The 12,976-nt window shown below is 39.1% G+C and overlaps 1 protein-coding gene and 1 long non-coding RNA gene across 2 annotated transcripts; one reads left to right on the top strand and one right to left on the bottom strand.

The window, feature by feature from the left end:
* The first annotated feature begins 5,518 nt into the window (after positions 1-5,518).
* Positions 5,519-8,336, top strand: LOC133723186 (uncharacterized). Its single transcript, XM_062150006.1, has 4 exons — positions 5,519-6,485; positions 6,623-7,708; positions 7,806-7,889; positions 7,972-8,336. Exons 1-4 carry the CDS (start codon positions 5,519-5,521, stop codon positions 8,334-8,336), a joined length of 2,502 nt encoding a protein of 833 aa, XP_062005990.1.
* A 1,605-nt stretch (positions 8,337-9,941) lies between these two features.
* On the bottom strand, positions 9,942-10,859 carry LOC133720864 (uncharacterized). Its single transcript, XR_009852004.1, has 3 exons — positions 10,752-10,859; positions 10,320-10,363; positions 9,942-10,187 (listed from the first exon to the last, which is right to left on the bottom strand). It is a non-coding gene; the product is annotated as an uncharacterized LOC133720864 (long non-coding RNA).
* Positions 10,860-12,976: the final 2,117 nt, after the last annotated feature.

Here is a 12,976-nt window from a genome sequence, read left to right on the forward strand (position 1 = left end):
AATCGAGGCGAAACCACATCCGAGACCACCCAATGTCTCCGGAATACTTCTACGATCGATATGCCAAAACCACAAGTCGATCGGATAGTCGGATCCTCACTGATCGAAACATCGAACGGTCCGAAACCGTAAAAACCCTAACATGCTCATACGATCTCCAAAAATTACAAACAATATATCGAAATGCTCGTATCGACGAGTAGATCGAACTCAGGAACAGAAACTATCCCTGAGGTGGCAGGAAAACACCACCACAGTGGCGGCACCGCCGCCGGACCAAAGTCGGAATTTGACAAAACTCCCAACACCAAAATTCTTCATCCCAACTCCAATTTAAACTTTCATAACTAACACAAAGTCTAAATCATAGCCGTTTGGCCGGAATTTACCTCGCAATATCTAAAATTCGATGAACCCTAGAATTTCAAAGCTTCGATTCGTCCTCCACAAGTGAAATCGTCCCAAGCCGCTTTGGGAGAAGCATCAACATCCTATGGGCTTCAAAAGCCCTCAAGAATCACCGGCAAAGGTGGCCGGAATCGGAAGTTCACATCTGGGTCCAACGCAGCTCCGCCGCCAAACTTCTCGGCCTTGCACCGCCCTCTACAGCTCGTTTCATGCTCCAATTCTTCCACAGACCTCAAGAGGGGATTGAGGCGAAGAGAACCCACTTTGAATCGCGTCCTATGGTGGCCGGAGGAGGGAGAACGAAGCCGGCAAAAATGGAGGCTGCGCACGGGTTCGGGAGAGAAGAGGAAAGCTCGGGTTTCCATTTTGGGAAATCTGGGCTTTTCTGCAATTTTCCCAAAAATTCGTCCTTTTATACAAAAATGGAAAGTTTTTCCGAAGCCCATAACTTCTTCATACGAACTCCGATTCTCGCGTTCCGCATGTCCACGAACTCGTATCATCGCGCTCTACAACTTTCGTGAAGGAAGTTTTCAGAGAATCCCAACAAATAAAAAGTCAAACCTTGCGCCCCCCCTAAATGACGCTTCCTGAATAATTATTCGCCCGAAACACTTCCGCTCCATCCACGAGCCACGAAACCGTCCGATACCCACAATTTAAATTCCGGAAAATCCTCGGAAAATAACTACGAATTTCCGGGGCATCACAATTCTACTGTGAACAAAAATGTCAGTAACCTAGCTTAGGGTCTTGGGGGCAAGAAAGCTTACCAACTCAAGGCCAAAGGCGACACGAGTAAAGCTTGATAGTGTCATAGAACGTATGCTGCAATAGGTGAAAATAACAATCACCTTTAGTTTCTCTTCTTCACATTTGAAGCCAAATTAGTAAAACTAATAGGTAAGCAAATACATACCTTGATGACTTTGTTTCTGGCAGCTCGACCGATCTCCAAGTGTTTTTTCACTTAAACCACACTCATACTTGTTGCCTCAGCTAGTTCACCCTTATTTGGTTCTCTCCCCAAATCTTTTCTGCAAAGTCTCTTTCACTTGAAGAAGACCCTGAATAACGACAACATAACATAATTCAGCAGCAAAATACCGCACACACAAACACATGAACTAGCCAAATTCCTGAATCACAGCTGCCACAAATTAGTGTACATGCCAATGAAAAGGTGCCAATTTAGTACTAGTTTTTATGGTAATAATATAGTCAATGGAAGTATTCCTAGAGAACATGCAGATATGCAAGTATCATTACCACTCCTAATTCATCTGGATACATTCCACGGTTGGAAAGATGGGAGATTAATTTAAAATAGACGTAGGCACTTGCAATTCTTTAGTTTATATAAGGACCAAAAAACAACTACAATGCCAGAATACAGAAACGCATAATAGATAAGTATGCTAAGGGTGATCTGACCTTGTAATCAACATTGACAATGCCATGAGACATATGTGTCTCATTTGTAAGCTGGAAAGGGAAAAGAATGTCAGTTAGGTCATTACTTACACATTTCTAAACACACGCGCGCGCGCACACACACACACATAAAAAGGAAGAGTAGTCTGAAAATGAAACCAACAAAACTTTACCTGAGCATTAGCCTTCAAATTGATATTGTCACTCAAGTCATACTTCACTCTTGCACTGAGTCTCCCATCTGTCAAACGCAAGTAAGCATCAGTATATCACCAATATTGAGTACAGAATTTAATATGAGACCTGTTAGTTACCTCATTTGCCACATTCAAAAGAGCTTGGTATAGACCTATCCAGACTGGTATTGTGGCCAAAGTTGGTAAACAACCTGCATTGAAAAAACCAAGTTAGAACATCATAATCTGGCTAAAGGCGACGCGCCTTGTAAATCAGGTTAAATTCGATAACCAACTAAGCATAGTATCGGAAAACATCAAAATCATTAATTTTACCTATTATTATAGACCTAGAAAGTCCTCATATTCATGTAAGCAGTAGCTAGAGCTTCACCATGTGTGGGCTTAATTCAAAAGAAAACACTTATCAAATGCACACAATGCAAAGATTGCAAGAAAAACAGTTTGCTGTCACTTTTCAATAAGGTTGAGTAAGCTTCTTGGATTAAAGATTAAATTTCAAAGCATGCTTTGCATGTATAATTTAACATGCTAAAGACTGAGGATTGACAAAAGTTTAAAAGTTTCTAAAATCATTTGTTTTGTAACAAGATTGCTACAAGTTTTAGAAATTTTCAGAAAACTGGTAGCAAGAAAGAATTCACCAACAATCATCCTTTTAGTGATTTCAAGCACAACTCTCCAGATTTTAACTAGACATGTAAAGCTGCAATTTTGCAAAAATTTCAAGTTATTCGGAGTTCAAATGAATGGTCAAACAGAGATCCAAAATGATAGAAAATGCTGAATTCTGCAGAAATCCTGAAACACTCTGCTAACTTCGATCAAAATAGCATAAGTATCTCATTTCAACTTCATTTTGCATAAAACCAAGTTTAAAACGATCATTGAAGAATCTATTTTAAGGTATCGAAAACTGAGATTAAAAGAATAGCTTTTTCGAAAACAACAGAATAGCCCGCTGGTCAGCTTGGTGGTTGTCTTTGAGGCATACTATCAAACACATGGTGTGCAGTATTATTTGAACCTTAATCTATTTCAATTCTAAGCATTCTAATGGAGTTACCAAAGCTATCTAATAGTCAAAAGTGTATTTCATAACAAGAAAAGCTAAGAACTGAATGAATAATTACCAGCTTGAGCATAAGGGAGAGGCTTAGAGGGGAGCTTGGCAGACTTAGAACGATGAAAACAGCTTGGGCTGGGCGGCAGCAAGAACCATCACCATAGCAGCAAGTTGACTTAAGTCGTCGTTGTCGTCATCGCCTGACAGATTGAAAGGGTTCGCAGTTGCTTCGAAGGAGCAACTATACTCGGAGGAGCAACTATGAACATGAACTATGATTGCTTCTCCTTCTAGGTTGCGTCAAATCAAAGCGCAGAGAAGGAGAGAAGAACTTAGCAAAACCCTCAAACCGAGCAGCCGTGAAACCCTTAAATCGAGTAGCCCACAAATCCCCAAATCGACGTTGTAAACCGTAATCTTCAACAGATTGAAGAACCTCATCCTTCTTCCCAATTTGCAGAATCTGTTATGAATATCAATATCGGATGTGATTAATTACTATTTACTATTTTACTTTAACCTTTACATTGCACTTTCCATTTAGTGGTTGATTGTCGTTTTGGGTGGTCCTCGTAGAAGAATCTTGGGTTGTACTGGCCACCTGTGTAGTGGTGACACATGTTGGTCATGGCAACATTTAGCTATATAGGACGTTATCTTGTAGAGAAATGCATCAGAGATAATACAAATTTTACTTGCTTTTGCTTAGCCTCTCATTTTCTCTTTAGCTTTATCTGTGATTTCCAATAGTTAGGGTCAAATCTCTAACAATCTGGTATCAGAGCCCTCGATCTGAGGGAGGATGGTGAAACTTAAGGGCGCAGGAGGTGCCGGACTACCACCGCACTCTTCCGGCAAGTTGTCACATACGGAATTTGAATTCCAGGTTCACAAGGATGAAACTACAGCAAAAATTGGAGAGCTACAAGGATCCCTTGCTGCTTTGCGCACTGAGTTGCTGGAGGCCATGCTTCAGATGCAGACCAACATTCAAGCAGCTCCGAAACCACAAAGCCCACCCCAGCTTAGTTTTGGGTCACTAGATATTTCGGTTGGCTCACCCATTTTAGGCACCTCAGTGGATTCGGCTGCTTCAACCACAGCTCAATCGGTGGGAGGGGGTAGTATTACTAAACCTCCTTCTAGTACTCCATTAACTTTGGGTCCTAATGAAGTGCTTTTAGGCTTTTCTAGTGAGGTCTATTCTGAAATGATGAATGTTTCTGACGTTTCTTCTATCAAGTATACAGCTGGCTTGATTAATAGTTCTAGCATGATGAACAGTTTTATTGGTAGCTCTGTGCCAAATCATGATGTAGGTGGATCTGGCAGTGTTAATAATTTGAATCCTTCAATGCATCCACCACAGTATCACTATTATCAACACACCAATTTTGGATCTCAACCATTTAATTTCATCACAGGTCCATTTCAACATTCATATCATTGTCACCCTAGTTTTGGCTATGCACCTACATCACACATGAGTACCACAGATCCTTTTGTCATGAGGTACTCGGGCCCACACCCACATACTCCCATAAACTTTGCTGCACAAATGCAATCCACTTTGCCATCAGTAGTACCCTTATTCACTACCATGAATCAGCATACTCCACAGCAAACCACCATTGATACATCACTTCCTGTCTACACCACCTGCTCTTTCCCACAGTTTGTTCTACATTCAAACTCAAGTCATCCATCCATCCATCCATCCATGCTGCCTAATCAAACACCACCACTGTACTATCACCAAAGTGGACAAGTTCACTATGACCCGTGCTTACCTACTATGAAACAGATGAGACTTGAATTCAGCAATTTCAGTGGAGGTGACCCAGTTGAGTGGCTTAATAAGGCAGAGCAGTTCTTTGCTTTCTACCAAATACCAGATGAGAGGAAGCTGGCTATAGCTACCATGCATTTGACTGAAAAAGCCTATGATCGGTGGTACATGTTTAGGCATGAGTTCCCACCTACTTGGTTGGGTTTAGCTGATCTGCTAATGAGGGAGTTTAGTGGCCATAATGTCATTGATTATCAGGCTGCTTTAGCTAGGATGAATCAAACTGGAACTGTGGAGCAGTATAAAGAGTAGTTCACCAAATTGTCCAGAAGAGCACCAGGTTTCTCTCCCCAGGTTTTGTTGTCCTGTTTCCTTGGGGGATTGAAAAATGAGATTAGAGCTGATGTCAAAGCTCAAAAACCTAAGCCCTTATATGAGGCTTGTGAGTTGGCTAAGATTTTTTAAGAAAGGGAATTTAATAGCAAGACACAAACCAGGATCAACTCTGGGATGAGAAACACACCAATAACCAATATCATTCCCAGCTCCACTAGTAGAACATCTTCAATTAATGGGAACAATCAGACTGCAAGAACTCAAGGGTTCAATACCAGGGCCACACAAATGGCTCCACAGGCAACAACTGCTGCTAATAACAATGTCGGTAGGAGATTGACTCAGGATGAGTATCAAGAAAGAAGAGCAAGAAACCAATGTTTCTTTTGTGATGAGACATTCAGGCCAGGGCATAATTCTAGAAGAGGTCAAGCAATGATCATTGAAGTGTTGCAGGAAGAATTAGAATTGACAGGCCCTACAATTAATGAGTCACCAGAGGATACTCAGTCCAATGAAGATCAAGAAGAACCTGTGATACAGTTGCAGGTCATGGGAGGGGAAAATAACTCTGACACAATGCAATTGAAGGGAGTTTGTAACAGGAAGGTTGTGCATGTTCTTATTGACACTGGTGCTTCACACAATTTCATTCAACCTACTGTTATTAAAAATTCAAAGGCCACAATCATTGACATTACACCTTTGAAAGTAAGGTTGGCTAGTGGGGCCATAATGCAAACAAGAGGGCAGGTAAAAATGGAAATGCAAGTCCAGAAATTCTTATTTTCTGCTAACTTCTATATTTTACCTATTTCAGGTTGTGAAGTGGTTTTAGGTGCCACTTGGCTTAAGACACTAGGGGACATAACTTGGAATTTTGACACTATGAGGATGCAGTTTCATAGCAACCAAGTCAAATATGTGCTACAGGGAGAAACCAAAACTCATGCTGACATGGTGAGTTGTAAGTCCATGACTCGACTTTTGAGAAAGGAAAAAGAGGTTGTCCTGGTACAATTATGTCCTGTTGCTATCACTAAAGCATGTGAAGTGGTTCATCCAGAAATTCAAGGTCTAATCGATCAGTATGCCATAATTTTCCAACCTCCCACCACCTTGCCCCCAGCCAGGCCTAATGACCATAGGATCGAGTTGTTACCTAACACTCCTGCTGTCAATGTCAGACCCTACAGGTATCCCCATTTTCAAAAATCAGAAATTGAGAAAATTGTACAAGAATTACTTGCGAATGGTATTATCAGGCCTAGTGTTTCTCCTTTCTCATCACCTGTCTTGTTAGTCAAAAAAAAAAAGATGGGATTTGGAGGATGTGTGTGGACTACAGGTCCCTAAATTCAGCTACTATCAAGGATAAATATCCCATTCCAGTGGTAGATGAATTAATTGATGAGGTTCATGGAGCCACCATCTATACCAAATTGGACCTCAGGTCAGGTTATCACCAAATCAGAATGGATGAGCACGATATCAGTAAAACCGTTTTCAGGACACATACTGGATATTATGAATTTCTGGTTATGCCCTTTGGCTTGACAAATGCTCCTTCCACATTTCAATCAGTCATGAATGATGTTCTAAGGGATTATTTGAGGAAGTTTGTAGTGGTATTCTTTGATGATATACTTGTCTACAGTTCTTCACAAGAGCAACACTTATCTCACTTGAAACTGGTGTTTGAAAGGCTGCAACAAAATTCCTTGAAGGTGAAGCAAAGCAAATGCAGCTTTGGGGTGTCTCAAGTAGAATATTTAGGCCATATTATAAGTGCTGAGGGGGTAGCTGTGGATCCAGCTAAGATTGAATGTATTAAGGACTGGCCTAAACCCAACACATTAAAGGGATTGAGGGGTTTTTTAGGGTTGGCTGGTTACTATAGAAAATATGTGCGGCACTTCGGAATGATAGCTAAGCCTTTAACTGACATGCTTAAAAAGGATGGTTTCAAATGGAGTGTGGAATCTGAAAGAGCATTTGAGGCTCTTAAGGAGGCCATGATCTCTACGCCGATGTTGGCTATACCAGATTTCTCCAAAGAATTAACAGTGGAATGTGATGCATCAGATAAGGGCATTGGTGTTGTGTTATCCCAAGAAGGACACCCCATTGCTTTCCTCAATAAGGCTCTAGCACCAAAGCATTCAATTTTGTCAATTTATGATAAAGAGATGCTGGCTGTGGTTTTTGCTGTGAACCATTGGAGGCCATACTTGTTGGGACATCACTTCAAAATCTACACAGACCACAGAACCATTGAACATTGCCTCAAGCAGAGAATCACTACACCAGCTCAACAAAAATGGCTACTAAAGCTTATGGGGTATGACTACTCAATTCAATACAAAGCTGGGAAGAATAATGTAGCTCCAGATGCTTTGTCAAGGAAGTCTGAATTGTGTGTTCTCACTGGAATATCCAGACCAGTACACAACTTCGTTGATGGAATTAAGCAGGCCTGTATGATTGATAATGAGGCCTTCCAAGTGATGTGTGATTTGCAACAAGGATCTGGGGTCAGAAAACATTACAAGCTGGTGAATGCTCAACTATCTAGGCCTCCTACAACCTAATTCAATTCCTGAGAAAGCTTGGTCAGATATTTCTATGGATTTCATTGATGGACTCCCCAACTCTGAAGGTAAGACTGTCATTTGGGTGGTGGTGGACAGGTTGACAAAATTTGCTCACTTCATCACACCCTTACAGTGCTGCTTCTGTAGCTAAGTTGTTTGTTCAGGAGATCTTTAGGTTGCATGGAATGCCAGAACATATCATATCTGATAGGGACCCCGCATTCCTCAGTCTTTTTTGGGAATCTTTCTTCAAATTGCAAGGGACAAGGCTTGACAAGTCCTCTGCTTATCACCCCCAAAGTGATGGGCAAACTGAGAACTTAAATAGGACACTTGAACAATATCTAAGATGTGTTGTGAGTGAGAAACCAACTACATGGGTGCAGGCTTTACCTTGGGCTGAATGGTGGTATAACTCAGCTTATCATTCTGCAATCCAGATGACACCATTTCAGGCTCTCTATGGTTATGAACCACCTTTTGTGATACCTTACTTACCAGGCTCCACCTAAGTTGCTGCAGTGGACAATCAGCTTAGAAATAGAGATACATTGCTTGCTACACTCAAAAGAAACCTTCAGTTACACTACTACACAAAAGGCTTCACACGACGGTTTAAAACTGTCGTCTCACGTTTTGCATTTCCGTGGTCTATTGAGGCGTCGTCTAATGAAACGCTGTCAGACGACGGTATTCAACCGTCGTATACCGATCATTGGGTCAATGGTCTGCAGATGACTCCGTCGTCTGATGGATCGGCAGATCTGCCGACATGCTGTCGACAGAAATTTGCCGTGGTGTGACTTCTATTCATACCACGGTTTTAGATATTTTCCGTGGTGTGACTTCTATTCATACCACGGTTTTTAAAAATTTACCGTGGTGTGACTTCTATTCATACAACGGTTTTTAGGATTCCAGCCTTGTCTCTTTGTTGTTCAGAAGTCAGTTTTTATTTCTAAGACGTTGTGTAAATTGTATACACACGACTTCTTCCAGCATAAAATGTGGTGTGATGACCTAAAACTTCAGTGTATGTGTGCTTTCACACGACAGATATAACTCTAACCGTTGTATTATGACATCTGAGACAATGGGTTTTACTAATACTTGTCGTCTTTGTGTGCATCCAACAATGATATTGGTAAGAACCGTTGTGTGAATTGTAGAAAATTTGTTTGATTTAGCCCTATTATCCTCATCAGACGACATATTTTCCTTTTTTTTCCTATTGTTGTTTGATTTGGTAATGGTAAAATTCAAATTAAGCTGGAACCAAAAATTGACAAAATGAACAGATCCTGTCATAATAAATAGCTATTATAATCCCACAAATCCGATAATGGTAATTTTATCCACAAAACGGAAAGGATCACATCTACGGATCTCCAATAGCAAAATACATCCACAAATGTGGCTAAAATAGTCTCGTCCTACATAATCTCATCTATAGAAGACATGCAATTCAGGCCAACCCAAAAAGGACCAACATATAGCCTAATGCACTTGAGATCTTGCATTACTGTACCCAAAAAAGACCAACACTTGACAGCTTAAGCAGGTTCTTCATCACATAATTTGCAATCTCATTACGCACTTCATCAAGTTCCGCTTGACCATAAGTATGGTTGGCTCTCCTACCCCACTGGTGACAGTTTCAAATCAAAATTTTAAACTCATACACATTCAACAATAACATGTTAGAAACCAACAGTAACCATAAAACTTTTATGTGCAAACTTTGTCACTGTCCTCAGACTTTGATATATGGAAGAATGCTTTTGAAAATGAAAATTTATGGTTACCTTAACTGCAATTGACAAAGTTGTATCATGGATGATATCCCTCATGTATCTCATTACAAAATAACCGTACTCTTTGTCGTTTGGCTATGGTGGAACACCCAAAAAAAGTCAACAGCGTGTCATCAAACAACAACATACATATAACTTCTAATTATCAAGTAAATCATCCTCTGAAAATCAAATATAAATATATATCTATATATATGTATCACATACTGCCATGTTCTTCCATTGAACAGAACCTCGTCCTTTCTTCTCTTTTAAAAAACAATTAATCATGTAACACTGTTGCACGCACAATTTCATGCTTAGCCAAACTACATTACATTGCCTTCATGTATGAATTACAAAGCCAATCATGTAACTTACAATCTCCATATAACCAAAAACAGTTAATCATGCAACCATCAAACATAAATCAAGCATATATAAGCAACTATGCATCAACCATCAAAGTTTGAGCATTCAGCAAAATATCTTTTGAGTTTCCAGCAACGTCTTAAGAGTTAGTGTCCAATCAATATCAACTTTCAACTTCAATTTCCAATCAATATCACCCTTGCAAAGAAGAAACACATAAAGAGAATCAAAACCAATTTCTGAAACTAGCCTCAGATACATTACTGTTTCTTCAATCTGAAACTAGGCTCAGATAAAGCCTTATTAGTTATTAGAAATAAGATAGCTTACCAAGCAGCGATGTTTACTTCTATGCTTATCCTTTGTCTTCTTTTCTGAGGCACAACAGGATATCAATATCAGAATCAATTTCCATACTCTAATGTCATCCTCAATAGGCTAAGAAATTAGTAATGCAAGTTTCTTGAATCATAATCCATCAGAAGCGCATCATAATGCAAAGAATGTCATCTGGTCTAGTTAATCTCATTTATATTTTGTTTACTTCTCCATGTCAAAACGACTTGATCTAACAAAGCTTTTAAATACTGAAATCAAAAGATGCATCTGATAACACCACAGTGACCACACCCATGCAATTGCATCTACTCGTATGAATTGAAAACTAATTTCTATCATTCCTGAACTAGCATTCCTGAATACCTACACAATGGCAGCATCTCTTCCCAACTAAGAGGTCAAAACAAATTGAACTTTACTCACATTGCCAACGAAAACAGAACGTTCATCAGCTGCTTCCTTGTTTGCCTGAGAATCAACAGTAGTAGTAGGATCTGTGTTTGACAATAAAATCAATCACATATATACGAGGTTAAACATAAGACTACAAAACAAACAAAGTCATTACTGAAGGAATATAAGAAATAGGATATTATAGTCCTTGGGACATGAGAGTTTTGATAACATTGAGATATCCACAGTTTAAGAAAAAACAAAAAAAGTGCATTTTGATCTGAAGCTACAATACAAGTTGCATGATATCCACTGAAATCTTAATAACAATAAGAACACCAAAGCGTATGACTGAACAACATACTTGCTTATATGGATACATGGTAGATGAATATATATTCAGCCATTAATTTTTAAAGGATCAGAAGTCCATATGCCAATACCTGAATGTACTCTCTAGAAACCAAGATTGAAACTTGACAAACCACCAAGGGGCATACCTAGACTCGATTTAATTCTTTAAATTCAAACTAATTTCATGTAACTATAGCACTCGGTGGCAAACAATTTATGGTAGCATGGTCCTATTTTCAAGAACTCATAACCAAACGAGAAGCAATGAAGCATAGTGTTTCACGAGAAAACGCAGCAATTTTTTTTTTTTTTTAGTTAATACCACATTTTATAAAGTATTTTGGATAGATAAGGATGAAAACCAACAGATTCTGATATAAAGAATCTGCTAAAGAATTTTTTTTTCTCTTTCCTTTTTAATCACATTTAATTCTAATCAATTTTAAGTCCTACCACCACTATCAGCCAGTGCCATTACAGCCTCATGACCTCATCAACAATTTTCTATTCCAAGCCACTACCATCAGACAATACTAGTACGCCTAACAGTCTCCCACCAAAGCAATTATTACTATATCTAACATTACCACACACAGACACATATTACTCATGCTTAGTTTTGTATTGGTCCCATCTTAACTGTAGATATCGTACACAAGATTCAGAAAAGCTTAAAAGAAAAGAAGAATATTTTGTAACATAGTAATACATCAAGCGCGATAAGTAAAATAAAGGGCACTTACTTGCTTAAAAGGCTCAAGTACATAAAATTGGCCTGCAACTCTCTTCCCTACAAATTAAGAACTCAAACTCATGAGTGATATTCTCAAAAAACAAAAAGTACAGAAAATTGGCCTGCAACTCTTTTCCCTACAAATTAAGAACTCAAACTCATGAGTGATCAAGTAAAATACATAAAAGACAGTGTCGTGAAGTAACTGGATCTCTGAAGAATTAATACCTCAAGTTTGCTCTCCCAATCTACGCCATACAGATTAATTAAAATTGGGCCGGCCTTAATAATAAACTGTGGAAGCTCCTTAAAGAAATCCACAATGCTGGAAGCAATCGAAAAACAAAATGAGAAGAATTCATGAGCAAGCAACATAAGCTACAAGGGGGAAAAAAAAAGTAGATTGACAAACAACATACTTCAGCTTAGCAGCTCTGAAAATTTGGATGAGAGAGAATCCACCATCATCAGACCCCTTTTATGAATTATCAGAACCCTTCTCACTCAATGTTTTCACCGAGAACAAAACAAACAAAAACCAGAACCGTTCTGCTTCTTCAGGCTACACACAAAAATGTAGTTAAGTTGCATATTAAATGACACAATTTTTCATCATGAATCAACAATGTTACACACATTCAAGAATTGATAAAACATACCGTTCCATTTCCGATAGCTGATAAATTTGATAAAACAACATTCTCAATTTGTTCAAAGTCTACGCCGGAAAATGTCATATATAGTTTGAAAAGATGAGAGTGATGGTATATACACCTTTATCAGAATCTCCAGTTAGTCAAAACCCCAAATCAAAAGAGTGCTTTGTGAAGAACCCGAAATCAACACCTGAAATCAAAAGTGAAGAACCCGAAATCAAAAGCATGATTTGTGAAATCAAAAGGATGAGAGGACGAGAAACCAGAAACCCCCAAATTTTAGGGCTTACCAGATTCGAAGACAAATCTCCGACTTACCTTTATCAGAATCTCCAGTTAGTCAAAACCCCAAATCAAAAGAGTGCTTTGTGAAGAACCCAAATCAACACCTGCAATCAAAAGTGAAGAGCCCGTAATCAAAAGCATGATTTGTGAAATCAAAAGGTTGAGAGGACGAGAAACCAGAAACCCCCAAATTTTACGGCTTACTAGATTCGAAGACAAATCTCAGA

This window comes from Rosa rugosa, chromosome 7, assembly GCF_958449725.1.
Source record: "Rosa rugosa chromosome 7, drRosRugo1.1, whole genome shotgun sequence".
NCBI classification, from domain to species: Eukaryota; Viridiplantae; Streptophyta; class Magnoliopsida; order Rosales; family Rosaceae; genus Rosa; species Rosa rugosa.

Excerpts from the sequence above, each read along its gene's own strand:
- LOC133723186 (XM_062150006.1), top strand. The coding sequence starts at position 5,519 with ATGGCTCCACAGGCAACAACTGCTGCTAATAACAATGTCGGTAGGAGA. Across the intron at positions 7,709-7,805 it reads TGATGGAATTAAGCAGGCCT|GCCTCCTACAACCTAATTCA; the intron begins GTATGATTGATA and ends TCAACTATCTAG. Across the intron at positions 7,890-7,971 it reads TGGACTCCCCAACTCTGAAG|CTAAGTTGTTTGTTCAGGAG; the intron begins GTAAGACTGTCA and ends CTGCTTCTGTAG.